Source organism: Rosa chinensis, chromosome 4, assembly GCF_002994745.2.
Source record: "Rosa chinensis cultivar Old Blush chromosome 4, RchiOBHm-V2, whole genome shotgun sequence".
NCBI lineage: Eukaryota > Viridiplantae > Streptophyta > Magnoliopsida > Rosales > Rosaceae > Rosa > Rosa chinensis.
In genome coordinates, this window is record NC_037091.1 from 46,439,877 (window position 1) to 46,456,422 (window position 16,546).

Consider the following 16,546-nt stretch of genomic DNA (forward strand, 5'->3'; position numbering starts at 1 on the left):
GGTGGGTTATTTACCTCCATTATTGGCAAGTCTTTCTCTCCCCAACTGAAAAATATTTGGCTTGCTAGTTGTCTCTATGCTCTTATGGCTATATGGAAAGCTCGCAATAAGCTTAGATTTGAGGACAAGCGCCCTTCCCTCATGCGAATTTTCAGCTCTCTCAAGGCTTGGCTTCGTTTTGCTGCTCCTTACATGCCAGGTTATTCCAATGGTTTGGTTGACACTCAGTTGTTGGTTGGGTTGGGTATTCAGCCTGTTCCTAAAAATCGAGTAGCGCTGCGGTTAGTTCTCTGGCACCCTCCAATTTTTCCTTGGATTAAGTTGAATACTGATGGTCTTGCAAAGGGTAATCCAGGACCTGCAGCTTGTGGTGGTGTGTTTCGTGACATCCATGGTCATTACATTGGCGGTTACTGTCAAGGATTGGGACACAAATCTGCCTTCTACGCAGAGCTTATGGGTGTGATCATTGGGATTGAATATGCCTTCCAGTATGGTTGGCGATGCCTCTGGCTTGAATGTGATTCGACTAGTGTAATTGCATGCATCAAATCCCCATCTTTTGTTCCACCTTGGCAGCTACAAATTGCATGGCTTATTTGCTTAGCACGTATTAGAGCAATGACCTTTCATTGTTCCCATATTCTTCGGGAAGGAAATACGGTGGCTGATAGAATGACAAACATGGGCTTATTTTCTCCATCCCTGGTATGGCATGTTTCTCCTCCGCCTAATATATCTCCTTATCTCCGTATGGATGATCTGGGATTCCCTTACCTTCGACATGTTTAACTCTCTTTCTTGCATGGGTTGGTGTTGGGCTTGTTTTAACTGTTGGAAGTTGGGTAAATTTGAGGTTCTGCTTCAATCTTTTCACTTCCTTTTGACTTTCTTTCTAGCTTTTGGGGTAAGGTTTATGTCCCCCCCTTTTTAGGTTGTATTTTCTTTTTATGTTATTAATAAAATAATAATAGGGGGACGGGCGGTGGGTTCCCATAGTGTGGCAAACCCCTCTCCTTCGGGATTGAGGGTGGGACTTGTTCCATACATCGTTTGCCTCCGAGGAGCTAATATCGCCTAATCCCTTATTCAAAATTTAAAAAATAAAAAAAATAAAAAATAAAAAAAAAGTACTTTGTAACTACGAAAGTGGGTTTCAGGTTTTGGGAGCCACATGCAAGTAGATTAATTACACTTATGCCCCCTTTAATGTTTTGGGAATTTTCTTTTTGGGTCCTTGACCCACTAAGGACAAAAGTCCTTAAAATTTTCCCTATAAATTGATGACCTAAAAAATATTTCCCCATAAAGACACTGAACTCACCTAGCGGCAGACTGAAAATCAACATTAATGAGGCTTTCTGTGGGAACGATGGTTGTGGAGGTATTGGTGTAGTTGTCAAAGATCATGAGGGTGGGGGATCGCGGCCATGGCTAGACCTTTTTTACATGCACACTCAGCCCTTGGTATGGAGGCAGAGGCGTGTAGAGCTGGTCTTCTTCTTGGTATTCACCAAGGTTGGGCGGACATAGATATTGAGAGCGATTCGGCCACTCTGATTGCTGCACTTAAAAGTGAGGAGGAGAATCTGTCGGAGGTAAGTAGAATTTTAGATGATTGTAAAAAGTACTTTTCTTCTTTTCAATCAGTTAGAATTCTACATACCTACCGGGAAGCAAATGGTGTTGCAGATAGACTTGCACACCTTGCTAGTGTTGTTGCTATTGATGATGTTTGGTTAGATGAGACTCCTGCTATTATTCAGGATGTTCTCTACGAGGATTATTGTCACTGTTTTTCTGTAGCTCGGGGTTGAGGTTGTATGTCCCCCCCGATGCAAAATTCTACTTTTAATAAAATAAATGGAACCGGGCGTAGGGTTGAGCCTCCCAGCTAGGCTGGGTTCCAAACCATTTACTCAAAAACAAAAAAAGACACTGAACTCAAAATTACAATACTATCCATCAACTACCCCAAAACAATTATACACACTCATCCAAATTGAGTTTCTCCTTCCAGACCCTATCTCGGTCTTCACAATCGATCAAGCGGCATTAAGAGCTTATATGTAAAAATGAAAGTCATCATGTTAGTTTGGTGACATAGTACAACAATACCAAACGAAACAATTTTGACCCTCAATTTTTTCCTGACCCTCAAACAAAATTTTTGTCATTGTGGAAAACATGTTCTTTTAATCTAAGTATCTAACTAAAGGGTCAATGGTCTAAAAAAAAGACATGTGACAATAATTTCATCCTTATGGGAAAACAATTGGCTTGTATTAGAATTATGGGGAAAATTGATAATAAGAATTAAATTTATGGGAAAAATGATACTTATGGGGAATTTTCCTTTTCTTTATTTATGGAAGCAAAATCTTATAATTTTTAATCAATTGATCATCTATGAGACTTTTTCTTGGCGGGTTGGTACGTTACATGACTTACATCTAATAAGTCAAATTGTAATGATTTTTATAAAGAAAAATTTACTCAAAACACTCGAAATTTAAATTGAAAATTTGAAATATTACATTTGATTAGTGACTCAAATTGGATTAAAATAGTTTATACTCATAAAGTGAAAATTGTAGATTTGGGTTGACTTTGACCTTATTCCGACTATTTCAAATAGACTTAAGTTGAGATTAAGATCTAAAATATGTTAATTTTTAACTGAAAGAAAACATATAATGTCGCAAGTAACAACAAAAAAGATAAATTGATTCTAATTGTGTTATCCAATCATACATACGCATAACAAAATGTAAATACTAAATCCAACTCAATCAATCTCAGTTAGTTAGTTCCAAGTATAATTGCTTCATTTTCAGTTGATGTGAAATTCAACGTGGTCTCACTTGGATCAAGACTATGTTTGGACGTAAATTACGCTCAAAATTAATCTTTCAAGTAACAAAAGTAAACTTTTGGCAGTTAAAAAAGATCCCAACCCCTATTTCGGTTTGCGGTGATAAATTTAATGCGTTGGACCGACTCCTATGTCACTCGCTCCTCCGCCGCACAGAAACTCCACTCGCCCTCTGTTTTGGTGATTTTGGATTTCTAGGCAAAGGGTCGGCTCCTAAAAGCGAGTAAGCAGGTTTATCGTACTCGCGCGAACATGGAAGTGAATATTTGATGACTAACAAAAGAAAGTCCGCGTCTGCTTCTTCTTCTTCTTCGTCCACGCGACCTGAGAGAAGACTAGTGTCTCCCTTGTCTTCTAAGAAATTCTCATTTTCTTTTCTCCTCCATATGATAATACTAACATTATTCCTTCTCCATTACTATTATTATTATTATAAAATAATCAAATAGATAGATAAACAAAAACCTCAAGATCATATTCATGTTCTTCAATTCCTGCACTCTCTTCTGCTGTTAAAAAGTTTCAGTCTTTTTTGGTTTTTTAATTTGTGGGGAGTTAGTTTTTGGTTTTCTTGGCAATGCAAGCAACTGAAGCAGTGAGTAATGGGGTTACAGAAGCTCCTCCTGCTCAGGTTTGTGGGTTTCTTTCTAAATTTGGATACTTTCTATCTGGTTTTGGACTTTGCTATTTGTGGGAGCTGGGTCTTGTGCTTAATTTCTTACTTGATTTGGCTTCTGGGTTTCCTTTTATACCTCAAAACCCCAACTGGGTACTCCAGTTCTTGCCTTTTCACTTTACCGATTACTGTCTTTTTGGGTTCTGCTTTATTGATTTGAGCTGGATTTGGTGCTAGCTAGGATTTCAGATGTGTGATGAGACCCAATGTTCATTTCAACTGCATGGAACCTTGATTTACACTCTTTGATGCCTTGATTTATTAGTCTTTCTAGATCTTGATTCATTCATACTCTTATGTACCGTGTAGATTGCTTTACTGGATGGATTGTTCTATATATTTATAGTCATTTGAGCTCAATTCTGCAATTGGCACGCCCTTCTAAGATACTTGATGATCACATTTCAATTCACTTTGATAGTTTGATGATCACAAATCTTAAGACCAATAACTGCTAAGATACTTGTTTTTTATGCAGGCTGGTGCTCAAAATCTCAAGTCCATACAGGAAGAACCTATAGAACCAGGGCATAGTGGAAGACGGCCCGATATATCACTTCAAATACCCCCAAGACATGCGGCGTTTGGCAGTAGCCGGAGCGGCAAGGGTTTACTCCAGTCTCAAGGTTCCTCTAAGGGTAGTCCACTTTCAGGAGGGTTATTCCGGGCTTTAAGCTTCAAGAAGAAAGGTATACTGCCGGATGGTGAGAAAAGTTCCCTCCTTAATTCAGACTCCAGTACAGCTCCCGGAAGTCCAGTAGTGGCCAATAATGCACCAGCATTTTCTTGGACAAAGTGTGCCTCTCTTCCTGTTACACCAGCATCGAATTTGTCACCATCCATTTCTACACCAGTTTCTGCAAGGATGTATAATGAACGGCACAAGCCACATGTAAGAAGATGCAATCTAGAATTTTCCACTTCCCTAGGTTTGTAGATTTCACATGCTTATTTGCACTTGAAGCTATATTAAAATATGACAGTAATATTCTATCATTTGAAAGAATTCCACTCTTACAATCTCGGTAGAGGATATTTCAAGATTGAAGATTTTACATGGCATTTTTTTTTTCAAGTTCTTCCGAGAATGTACCTAAGCATGTATGTTACACAAAATTAACCTAGTTTATGCTCTTTTTTCAATTTTTTATATCTGAACAAGATTCAAGGTTTACAAGGTACCTCTTAATTGTGCTATATGATAATTCAGGTCAATACATCTGATTTATTGCGCTTCTTTTAGATTTCTTTTTGTCTTTGTATTTCAATAAAAATGGCTTGTGAATCCGGAAGTCATCAGATTAGGAAAAAGAAGTAATTGCCAAAAAAGAAGGAAAAAGTATCTGAGACTGTTGTGGTTAATTTTGTGCAGAAAGAAACTGTTAAGGCTACAGTTTCAAGGTCCCTGTCTGTGCCTGGACGAAATATAGTTATTGTTAGATCCGTATCTTTTGCTGCTCGAAATGAGAACATCCAGACAGATCCTAGTGATGGTACGTAGTAAATTTATCATTGTAGTTCCTTATATATGCTGCATGTGTGACTTATCTATTCCTATCGGTAAACGTTCTATATTTTTAAGGTTGACTCATGAGGACAGAATTGTTGTAAAAGAGGGTTTCACTGTCAATAACCCCCTAACTTTGTTTTTGGCATATCAGATCAAATAACTCCGGTTCCAGTTGAGCCTGATGATGAAGAAATTCCTGAAGAAGAAGCAGTATGCAGGATTTGTCTTGATGAATGTGAAGAACAAAATACACTCAAAATGGAATGTAGTTGCAAAGGTGCTCTCAGACTTGTACATGAACATTGTGCAATTAAGTGGTTTAGCACAAGAGGAAACAGGACATGCGAGGTATGCGGGCAGGAGGTTCAGAATTTACCTGTAACCTTGCTTCGGGTGCAGAGCTCTGTTCAAAGGGCCAGCAGACAGAACCAGAACCAACAGAGTTTGAATCCAGAAACGATAAGGTGACACAATGTGGGATTGAAATCCTTTCTGTTTATGAATATGATAGAGAGATACATGTAGAGATTCATGTTGTCATGACCTTACTAGGTTTTACATAATGAAGATTTGGAAGACATAGAAACCTATTATGAGTATCTGTCACTGTTCAGTCATAATTGAACGGTCATTAATCTCCAAATAGATATATCCACTTTAAGTGCTAGAAGATAAATCCAAATCAACTATCAGGAAAAAAAAAAAAAAGAGGATCCAAATCCTGCTCTGATTGAAAATTTTAATGTTCAAGTTTAACTTTTATTATCGGAGATCTTTGTGAAAGTACTATCTTGAGTTACCTACCTGTCATAAATATCTTGCTCTGTGTTCTAACAGAAATAAATTTTCTATAACCTTAACATCAATGCCGAGGTTTGGGTCGTCTTTTTCTTGCATAGGCCTGTCCATGTAGGAGATCTGTCTATGATTTTCACAAGTGAGAGAGAACCCTGGCATGAGAACAGAGTTCAGACATACTAGAGTTCATGAATATGATTTCTAATCTTCTAGAAAAAAATAAAAAATTCAGCCACCATCAATGATTTGTCAGTGAGCAGATAATGTCTTTTGTAGGGTTTATTATCATGCAAGTCATCCTTTAATTGAATGGCTGAATTCAGTTTTGTCAAGCATATGATAGTCGTGATTTTTTTAACCCTTTATAGCTAATTAAATTATATATTGTGCAGTGCATGGCAGGACTTCGTGATACTGGTATTAATTAGCACAATATGCTACTTCTTCTTCCTTGAGCAACTACTGGTATGTCCATTCTTCTATGAAGATACTTTAAGAACAAACAATTTGTCTCCAACTAAACCAGAACTTGTTTGTGTCGCCAGATGAATTGGTTTATCAGTAGCAAATATAGCAATGCTAATCCCATTCTTTCTCATTATGCAGATTCGTGACTTGAAAACTCAAGCGATTGTAGTTGCAGCACCATTTGCATTTACATTGGGTCTCTTGGCATCCATATTTGCCATTGTCCTTGGTATAATTGAGCCTCAGAAATTATTAATGCTCTACCCTGTAAGTTTATAACAGTCAAACTATCTTCTTGTTTAATTTTCAGCAATCAAGGAGTATATATGGACATATGCGGCTCTCGAGTTTGGACTTGTAGCGCTCACCGTACACCTCTTCTATTCTACAGTGAGTGTTTCTCTTCCAATGAGTATAAATAATTTCCTTATAGCCTATCTTTAGTCAAATTGCCAAGTTATTCGGTACATCAAACTACTCCTTTGGGTATCTAGAAAATGCAGATATTAACTAATGCTTTTCAATTTCTTTTCCCCAGTTTCATATGCCGGCTGTTTATTCAATATTGCTTGCATCAGTAGTGGGTTTTGGGATATCAATGACCCTCAACACCTTGTATATGCAATACTTCACTTGGAGAGTTCAAGTTTCTCAAAACAACTCTAGCCCTGCATGACTGAATCCTGGTAGTAAGAAGCCTAACATTCAGCATGTTTTGGTCAGTTATCAATACAATAATGTACATTATCTTACTAGTAGATTTAATCAAGTGTATAACTGTTTGTATGATGAAAGATGTTGCACTGAATCAATGAAGCATGTATCCCTCGTTTATATTTTATCATTAGCAGCTCTGGTGGTTTGCTTGATAGAACCAGTCATTGCTTTTGTGGAGCTCCATCGCATAACTGGATAATTCATATCATGATAATTTCATCTATTTTTGTGATGAAATAGATGCCATGTTCTGATGATGCAAGAACTATGACTCCAAGGCATATAGTATAAAATTACGGAACTCTTATCGAAGGATAGAACACAACTAATAACTAATGTACACTCCGGGATATGTTCACATGCATCATACGCTAGATACATAGGCCCAATATGGTACAAGGAAAAGAGAAATTACACATTTTCAGTTATACACAGCATAAGTAATTTTTTACATGGACATACAGAGACAACTCATGCAGACCCGAACTCATACAGTCATACCTAACAAAAATGACTGACTAAGGAGAAACTGGAAAGTCTGAGGAGATGACTATGAAAACAAAGTCCTCGTCTTCTTCTTCCACGCGACCTGAGAGACCAGTGTCTCCCTTCTTCTTAGAAATTCTATTCTTCTTTTTTTCTCCTTAAAAAAATTTTTTCTCCTTAAAAAAATGATAGGGTAACATTATTCTTTCTCCATTATTATTATAATAGTCAAATAAATACCTCAAGATCATTTTCATGTTCTTCAAGTTCAACTACTTCAATCCTGCACTCTCTTCTGCTGTTTTTTTTTTTTTTTTTTTTGTTATTTTTGTTTTTAATTGGTGGGGAGTTAGTTTTGTTTTTCTTGGCAATGCAAGCAATTGAAGCAGTGAGTAATGGGGTTACAGAAGCTCATCCTGCTCAGGTTGGTGGGTTTCTTTCTAAATTTGGATAATTTGTATGTGGTTTTAGACTTGCTATTTGTAAGAACTGGGTGGATGCAACTTGTGCTTTCTTCTTGATTTGGCTTCTGGGTTTCCTTTTATGCCTCAAAACACCAGGTACGTGGGCAGGAGGTTCAGAATTTACCGGTAACCTTGCTTCAGGTGCAGAGCTCTGTTCAAAGGTCCAGCAGACAGAACCAGAACCAACAGAGTTTGAATCCAGAAACGATAAGGTGACACAATGTGGGATTGAAATCCTCTCTGTTTGTGAATATGATAGAGAGATACATTTAGAGATTCATGTTGTCGTGACCTTATAAAGGTTTACATAATAAAGATTTGGAAGAAATAGAAACCTATTCTGAAGTATCTGTCACCCTAGACCCTAAAAAGAGGATCCAAATCCAACTCTGATTGAAAATTTTAATGTTCAAGTTTAACTTTTATTATCGGAGATCTTTGTGTGAAAGTACTATCTTGAGTTCCTACCTGTCATAAATATCTTGCTATGTGTTCAATTCTATAACCTTAACGTCAATGCAGAGGTTTGGGTCGTCTTTTTCTTGCATAGGCCTGTCCATGTAGGAGATCTTTCTATGATTTTCACAAGTGAGAGAGCACCCTGGCATGAGAACAAAGAGTTCAGACATACTAGACTTCATGAATATGATTTCTAATCTTCCAGAAAAAAATAGCCACCAACAATAATTTATCAGTAAGCAGATAATGTCTTCTGTAGGGTTTATTACTTTATTATCATGCAAGTCATCCTCTAATTGAATGGCTGCATTCAGTTTTTTCAAGCATATGATACCCTTTATAGCTAATTAAATTATATCTTGTCAGTGCATGGCAGGACTTCGTGATACTGGTATTAATTAGCACAATATGGTACGTCAAGACCTGATTATCAACCTACTCCATTTGGTACATCAAAGTACTCCTTTGGGTATTGAGAAAGTGGACATATTTAACCAATGCTTTTCATATTCTTTTCCCCAGTTCCATCTGAGGGCAATTTATTCAATATTGCTTCCATCAGTAGTGGGTTTCGGGATATCAATGAGCCTCAACTCATTGTATATGCAATACTTCACTTGGAGAGTTCAAGTTGCTCAAAACAACTCTAGCCCAGTATGACTGAAACCTGGTAGTAACAAGGCTAGCATTTAGCATGTGTTGGTCAATTATCAATACAATAATGTACATCATCTTACTAGTAGATTTTAATCAAGTGTACAACTTTTTGAATAATGAAAGATGTTGCACTGAATCAATGAAGCGGGCATCCCTCGTTTATATTTTATTATTAGTAGCACTGGTGGTTTGCTTGATAAAACAAATCCTTGCTTTTGTGGAGCTCCATCGCATAACTGGAAAATACATATCATGATAAATTTAAGATGCCATCTGATGATGCGAGAACTATGACTCCAAGGCTCATAGTATAAATTACAAAGGTGAAGTCACACATCAATCCCATAACTTGGTCATCTCTTTCGGAACTCTTATTGACGGATAGAACAACTAATAACTAATGTACACTCCAGTATATGTTCACATCCATCATACGCTAGCTACATAGCCCCAATATGGGAGTACAAGGAAAAGAGAAATTACACATTTTCAGTTATATACAGCATAAATAATTTTTTACATGGAAATACAAAGACAAATCATGCAGACCCAACCTCATACCTGACAAAAATGACTGACTAAGGAGAAACTGGAAAGTATGAGGAGATGAATAAATAGAGGAAAACCTTATTTATTTTTGGACACAGGCTGGAACTTATTGCCGTCTTTCCTCAACCATATGGTAGACCGGGTTTTCTTAACTTGATCAGTGAAAATGCGATGTCTGTCAAAAGAAAAACATTGCAAGTTTGTTAGACAATTTTTGCCATCAATAATCAATATCCTGACACTGATCAGCTTTAGGCAAAAGGGGAAAAAACTTGGGCTAAAAATGAACACTGAATCGAAACCAATTTGGCACAAATACTTGTTTTTTCAGTTACATGCAACTAACCTTTCAAATTCCAGCTTCTGAGTAACAATCCCATTCAAAACCAGCTCTGAGCTGTAAACTGCAGCTCCTGCAAGAATAAAAAAGTGTCACAAAAATCTGTTTTCCTATTCTTACAATACTTGAGTTGACAAATGAGACTGCTCTTAACCTTTTTCAAGTAAAGGCACACAAATTTCATAATCTTCTTCGCAAGATAGAACCAACAGATCATCTGGAATCTGATCAGCCTTCAAAGCAGATCTGCCAATTCTCTCCACTGCCTAATGAACAGTTCAAACAAGATCAACTAAGTTTGCTGAAACTAGTGGGAAGAGAGATCAAGTAAGACAAGGATAAAATTACATGTGTAAATATATATTACATATATTTACACACACAAACACACAGATAGTATCTATTTTTTCAATAAACACGAATTTGTAAACACAGCAAAACAGACTCTTACAACATCCAAAATTAGATTGACCTGTCTTTGAAAATGAAATAAGACTGTACCTGGCCATTGACTGCTTTGACCAGACTCGAAATTATTTCTTTACCAGGCTTTGTATTTGGGGTGATAAAGACTTTCCGATCCTGCAAAATCCATGTGTTAATTGAAAATACAGAACAAGTAACCAATCTATCCGGCGACACCAACACAAATATAACATCTACCTTTAAAAGTGGATGTTGGCAGGCACATGCCAACGAAGCTGGCATGCTAAAGCCAAATTGCTTCTCCTTTTTAGTATCCCTTAGTATGTAATTTTTCTCATCAATGAAACAATTAGCTTGTCCACAGCTCTCTAGCCATAAATGTGTCACCACTGGTTTTCCAGAAGCTATAGCTTCTAACATATTCCTTGTTCGCACAAAGTGATCTGCTATGAAGTGTGTGGCATCTGTCATCGAGGATGCAACAGAAACTCCTAGTCGGCCCAAAACCTATGAGACAAACAACATAAAATCAAATTACTTCACACCAGCTTGTATAATTACTGAATAGCTAAATGAATTCAGAAAGTACCTTCTTCTGCTGCTTAATTATGTCCTCATCTAAGTGGTGACTATATAGCACTCGAACATCAGTCATGTCTCTCCTCCTCCTTAAATCCTTTGAGGTTGAAGTTGGTTCAGGCTCAAGTGGACTCAAGTCACGGAGTTCTTTCAAAAGGCTCGGCCTTGATAGGCTCCTCTTGCATGACTGTCTGAAATATTCATTACCCATACAAACAGGAGATACATCATTGACAGCCACCTTATTGTGGTTAACCGGAGTAGTACATGCTGCATCAGATTGTTGACAGACAGCTTTCTGACGTGGGGATTTATCCCTCATTCTAACAGAAGAGGCACTTGCATCACTCAACCTGTCAGGGGCCCTAACAGTCTTCTCCACAGTTTTATGAGAAGAATTACAATGAAGGGGAGCACCACCAGAACCTCCTTTGTCTAAATTTTTCTGTGCAAAATTTCCTTCCAAATTCTTATTTCCAAGAGATCCACATGTGGAAGATCGTGTTTCCCTTTTAAACGTTTTATCAACAGTAGTGCCTCTAGCATCCTGTGGCCTTTTGTGCCTAGTGCCACATTTTCCAAATTTCTCTGGCTGAATAGATGGCTCAGATGGATCATCTAAGTCATCAGGCCCATAAACCTTGCTGGACAGATTTCGCTGAGATCTTCGTCCTCTAGGAAAGCTTAATCCATCCAATTTGACCCCATTACCAACAGCTCTGAAATTAACATCTGCATGCTCGTATTGGTTTTGCTTCGTCTTTCCAACCCTGCTAGCTTCATTGGGACCCTGTTTTGAAGATTTTGCACTCAACTCTTCAGCCATATGAACACCAGCAGCATCCTCCGTCACATGGTTAGACTCCTCTCCACAATCAGTGGATGCATTATCAGCTATATTGAACTGATTCACCAGCATAGATTGCCTAGTTCGACGTGCAATGGGTGTAGAGGTACCACCATGTTGTAAATTCTGTTTCTTGGATCTTTCTGTTCTTTGGTCAATGGAAACAGAAGGTACTCTCTCCAAGATTCTCCTCTGACTGATACTATCGTGTTTTGCAGCATGTGACTTGGGCTTCTTTGATTTTGTTATCACCAATGCAGTTTCATGCGGCTTCCTGGCATTCATAGAATTTTCCGGAGGTGCTGTCAAGGAATCTTTACTTGAGTAGGGATCAACCCTCCTTGTTTTCTTGGCTCGTTGGAATTCTCGAGAATCAACCCCTGCATCAGAAAGGCGTGCTCTTTTTCGAGAATGGGGTTTCTTCACACTTATATTCTTCGTCTTTTCTCCCATTGAACCTTCAGGTGAGTTTCTGTGAGTAGCATCATTGGCCTCACAATTGGAAATTCCTTCACCGTTGAATAAGGCTTCCATAGCTTCAGCAGCTATTTGAGTATCAAAACCTACATTTAGCATTTCAGGCACCTGGGTCTTATCATGAACATCCAACTTTCCTCTAGTGGAGCAGATATTAAACTGTTCGTCAAACTCACTGGTGAGGTTCCGTTTGTGTCTCATTTCATCTTCACTTTCCATCTTCTCATGGGATTTTGAATCCAGCACCAACAATTTGGAATCAGAATGAACTACACCAATTTTCTTGTTCTTTCCCTGCAATTTCCGTTTGTTATCATTCAGCTCATCCGTTCTGTTCCTTTTCGGCTTCCGAGGTTGGGGAACAGATTTTGACCCATGACTTCCACCGCTAAAGAAGTCTGTCCTTTTTCGGCGAAACAATTCACCACCTCCTTCATCCTCACGATTATCATCCCACTCATAAATGCCTGCATCTGTAACTAAGCTTATATCATTGACTTTCTTCGCCAATGTTTGTGGCCCTTTTGCACTTGAGACAACTTTTGAATTTTTCTTAGAACTCTTTCTGCGATCACCTTCTTTATCAAACTCCTCAGCATTATCTTGGAGAAACTTATCCACAAAATTCAGAGCATTAGCCTGTGATAACTCTCCAGGTTCTTGAGAATCAGCATAGCTTAACCCTGCCAAATCACAAGAAGGCAACTGAAGCAAGTCTTCTCCTTCTTCAAAACTATTACTGTCATGAGGAAATCCCTCATTTTCACCATCTGGATCGTCAGTAAAAAGTTTTCTCACTGTTGAACTACCAACCCTTGAACTCTTAATTGTATCATCATTTCTCCCCATATCATTTTCCTGATCGACTTCCGTTCCACCTATGGTTCCAAGTTGCTCCAAAGAATGATTACAGCATGGAACGGAACGAGACCCACTGTTGTTCCGAGCCGCTAGACCAGAGGCCCGCAAGGATGCTGCACGAACTGAAGTGAAATGCAGACGCACATATCCTGAGCAAAAGAGGCAGAGACAAAATTTTAAATACCCACATTGACATAATAGTTCTAATCTTTTATATCCAAGCTTTTTCAAGGACTTAATTTATACATCACTAAAATCATTGAATCAACAAACTACAATACAACTTCTGATCAGAGAAAATGCATTTCCATGAAGAAGCAAGCCAGTAAATACCAGGTTTCAGTTCTGGGGACTCTTCAACCACAGGTGTTGAAGTAGAAACATGGAGCCCCAAGACACAAAATCCCAACTTTACTTTCAAAGTTTATCCCATAGTATTTTAATGCACATTTTAAAGGTGAAGAATGAATGCTTTATTTCAATTCTAAACTCTTACACATGAACAAACATGCCAAAACGAAAGGATGATATCCCATTATGAATTATGAAAAGGAATTTCCATCCCATGTGCCCACAATGTATTTTAATTTCTCTCGCAGTAACAGATTATTCAAATAGTGGATAAAGAAAAACAGTGATGCATACTCTTAACTAGTATAAAGACGACACACCTGCATTACTTTGTTCATTGACCAAATGACTAGCTTGCTGCATCAGCCTCTTCTCGCTATCTTGGCAAATACCAGCGCAGTGAGTTTTCTCCTCGTCCACTAACTGACCGTCACCTCTTGTTACTGCCACCTCCTCCAAGACATCCTCATTGACATCTAAAACCTGAGTTGCATCCGAGTCTTCCCCTTCACTGTCACTGACAACCCGATCATCCAAATCCAGTAATTGCGTCTCCATGTCCCCAATGCAGTCGAAATCATCCAGTAGCTGGGTCTCACCGCCAAGATCCATCACTTGGGTTTCGCCGGCAAGACACACCACTTGGGTATCAAATGCATCTTCAACCGGAACGGTATCATCAAAAGGCTCAGTGTCTTGCATACACTCATCAGCATCCCCTCCTTTGGCCTTTTCATCTAATTATCATTAAAAATAAAAAGTCTTATTGCCAAGACAAACTAGAGAAGAGGGTCAATTATAAAACAAAACTGTAAATCATACTAAAGCAGATCCACATGAAAAACTTTAACTACGTCCATCGATTTCAGTGGTACTTAGATTATGGGGAGGATTAATTAGACCAAAAGATAGCTTCTTGTTGGTGTATTACAGTAATTAACTAAAAAAAGGAAGGAAGGTTGAAGAAAATTACCAGAAAGGGGAGGGGTTGAAATCTTAGTATCAAGGGGCTGGGTGTGGCCAGGATCGGTCTTCATCGGCCCAATTTCATAATCGGCGTCCCAAAGAGAACCCATTGCAACTCATCGGCAGCACAAAATCGCTTGAAACCCTAAATCAAAGCAGTGAAAATTGCAAAGGGGGAAAACGAAGAAGAAGGAGAAGGAGATGGGGGATCAAATATCCTAGAGAGACAAGTAAGGCCTTTTCATCAAAAAGAGAGAGAGAGTAGGGTTTTTGGTAAGTGGAGGGAAAATTTGGAGGGAAAAGTTTTGGGGAATAATAGCAGTTGGTTTTGAGCAAAAAAAGCTTTCTAGGTTTCTTCTTGTTCACACTGTCTGCTTCTGCTATCTGAAACGCTGCGTTTTTACTCTATCAGTAGTGAAAGCCGAAACGCTGCGTTTTTACAGTGTGATTTAAAATTTGAAAAAAAATAAAAATTACGAAACGGGGGCATTCCGAGAATCGAACTCGGGACCTCTCGCACCCAAAGCGAGAATCATACCACTAGACCAAATGCCCTGGATGAAGATCATGCCTTGCTAAATTCTATTAATAAGTAAATACGAAGAAAAATGGTTAATTACATCACCGTGCCATTACGTACAAAGCGTCAAAGCTTTCAAGTGTTGTGTCTGGCTCTCTAATCGATCTGCTAAAGCAAATTGGAAAGGTTTTATCAATGACCATCTTTCAATCCTTAACACCCTACGACAATCAACAATATAGTAGTTGTAGCTCAAGTGAGGTTGTGTTAATTAGTGCTATACAAGATTGAAGTCTCTTAGGAAGAATTAAACATGTTAAAGTTGTCGATTACCTGGAAATTAAAACCAAGTCCTTGTATGTGCAGCCAAGAGTCCGATGCCTCTTACTATTTCTATTTCATAACTTCACCGTACATTAACAAATACCTTGCCACTGTAATCTCATTTTGTTGTCCCGTGAATCCTCTTATGGCAATATTGTTTAGCTATGAAGCCAAACAAATAGGCACAGACTTTCGATCGATGGAAGGAATTGTGTTCTTTCGGTTTGTTTAAACTTCTAAATTCCAAGACAAGATATTCAAGATCGATCAACTTTGTAGTCCTTTGAATTGAGTAATTAGATTCTCACAATTCTTACAAACTTGTTGCTAGTAAAGTCATTTGCTACTCTAGTTACTAAATCTCATCACATCAATCAACAGCCTTATAGCATTGGTTGTTGTACAAACATCTCTCTCTATATGTATCAGTCTATCTATATTGACCGTGAAAATTAAGAGCACCCAACAAAATGTGATATTGTATGACTCTGCTCAGGTGCTCAACTTTCGAAACTCATGTTATCATCTAACTAGCACAAGGTTGAGAAACGCCTTTTACAGCACTGAGTTGGGTGAAATGCAGGTCCAAATTTTCTTAATTCCAAAGTTGTTTGCCTCAAAATCGTCTCGTCCAAAATGAGGGCCGAGGGACTTGTGGTCTAGTTGTTCTTCTGGATTGTGTTGGTGTGCCAACTCACAGCCTATTGACCGAGTGAGGTTTTGATATGATTTGTGTGTGATCTGACTTCTTTCAAGTGACTGTAGGTCGAGAAATGAACCATCTCGACTGCTGGGTTCTCTTGCCTTTGTTGCAAGGACTTTTGGCGTCCTCACCGATTTTGCTTCTCTTTTTGATTTTTTGATATAGGGTTTAGGGTTAACTGAGATTAACATTGTTAAGTTTAATATTTATCAATTTTATATTTTAATAAAAAAAAATAAACGTATGAACAGATAATCTATTCAACTATACCTCTTCCTCTTTTTCTATCGTTCTTCTTCTCCTCCTCCTCCTCCTCCTCTCTCTCTCTCTCTCTCTCTCTACAACTCTGCAACAAACCCAGCATCCTACATGGTCCTCTTTCTTGTCTATCGATATTCTTCTTCTCTTCTATTATCTGTAAACCTCTGCACCCTTGTACAATTCTACAGTTCTACTATATCAACACTTAATTGAAAACTTTCATTGGAAGTGA

The 16,546-nt window shown here is 38.2% G+C and overlaps 2 protein-coding genes and 1 non-coding gene across 4 annotated transcripts; 1 reads left to right on the forward strand and 2 right to left on the reverse strand.

Moving 5' to 3' along the window:
* Nucleotides 1-3,142: 3,142 nt before the first annotated feature.
* On the forward strand, nucleotides 3,143-9,128 carry LOC112196812. The gene is made up of 9 exons (XM_024337269.2): nucleotides 3,143-3,506; nucleotides 4,030-4,443; nucleotides 4,924-5,044; nucleotides 5,213-5,525; nucleotides 6,252-6,324; nucleotides 6,466-6,556; nucleotides 6,638-6,717; nucleotides 6,866-6,881; nucleotides 8,992-9,128. The coding sequence occupies exons 1-9, from the start codon at nucleotides 3,453-3,455 to the stop codon at nucleotides 9,111-9,113; spliced, it is 1,284 nt and encodes a 427-aa protein (XP_024193037.2). The 5' UTR covers nucleotides 3,143-3,452; the 3' UTR covers nucleotides 9,114-9,128.
* Nucleotides 9,129-9,223: 95 nt separating this feature from the next.
* LOC112196811 lies at nucleotides 9,224-14,876 on the reverse strand. 2 transcript variants are annotated; one of them, XM_040517774.1, is made up of 9 exons: nucleotides 14,514-14,876; nucleotides 13,861-14,277; nucleotides 11,015-13,338; nucleotides 10,663-10,932; nucleotides 10,501-10,581; nucleotides 10,154-10,265; nucleotides 10,006-10,072; nucleotides 9,737-9,834; nucleotides 9,224-9,346 (listed from the first exon to the last, which is right to left on the reverse strand). In XM_040517774.1, exons 1-8 carry the CDS (start codon nucleotides 14,614-14,616, stop codon nucleotides 9,738-9,740), a joined length of 3,471 nt encoding a protein of 1,156 aa, XP_040373708.1. In that variant the 5' UTR covers nucleotides 14,617-14,876; the 3' UTR covers nucleotides 9,224-9,346; nucleotide 9,737. The 2 variants fall into 2 exon arrangements, with proteins under 2 accessions (XP_040373708.1, XP_024193034.1); XM_024337266.2 differs by lacking the exon at nucleotides 9,224-9,346 and having other exon boundaries at nucleotides 9,391-9,834.
* A 113-nt stretch (nucleotides 14,877-14,989) lies between these two features.
* Nucleotides 14,990-15,061, reverse strand: TRNAP-UGG. The gene has a single exon. It is a non-coding gene; the product is annotated as a tRNA-Pro (tRNA).
* Between the last annotated feature and the right edge of the window lie 1,485 nt (nucleotides 15,062-16,546).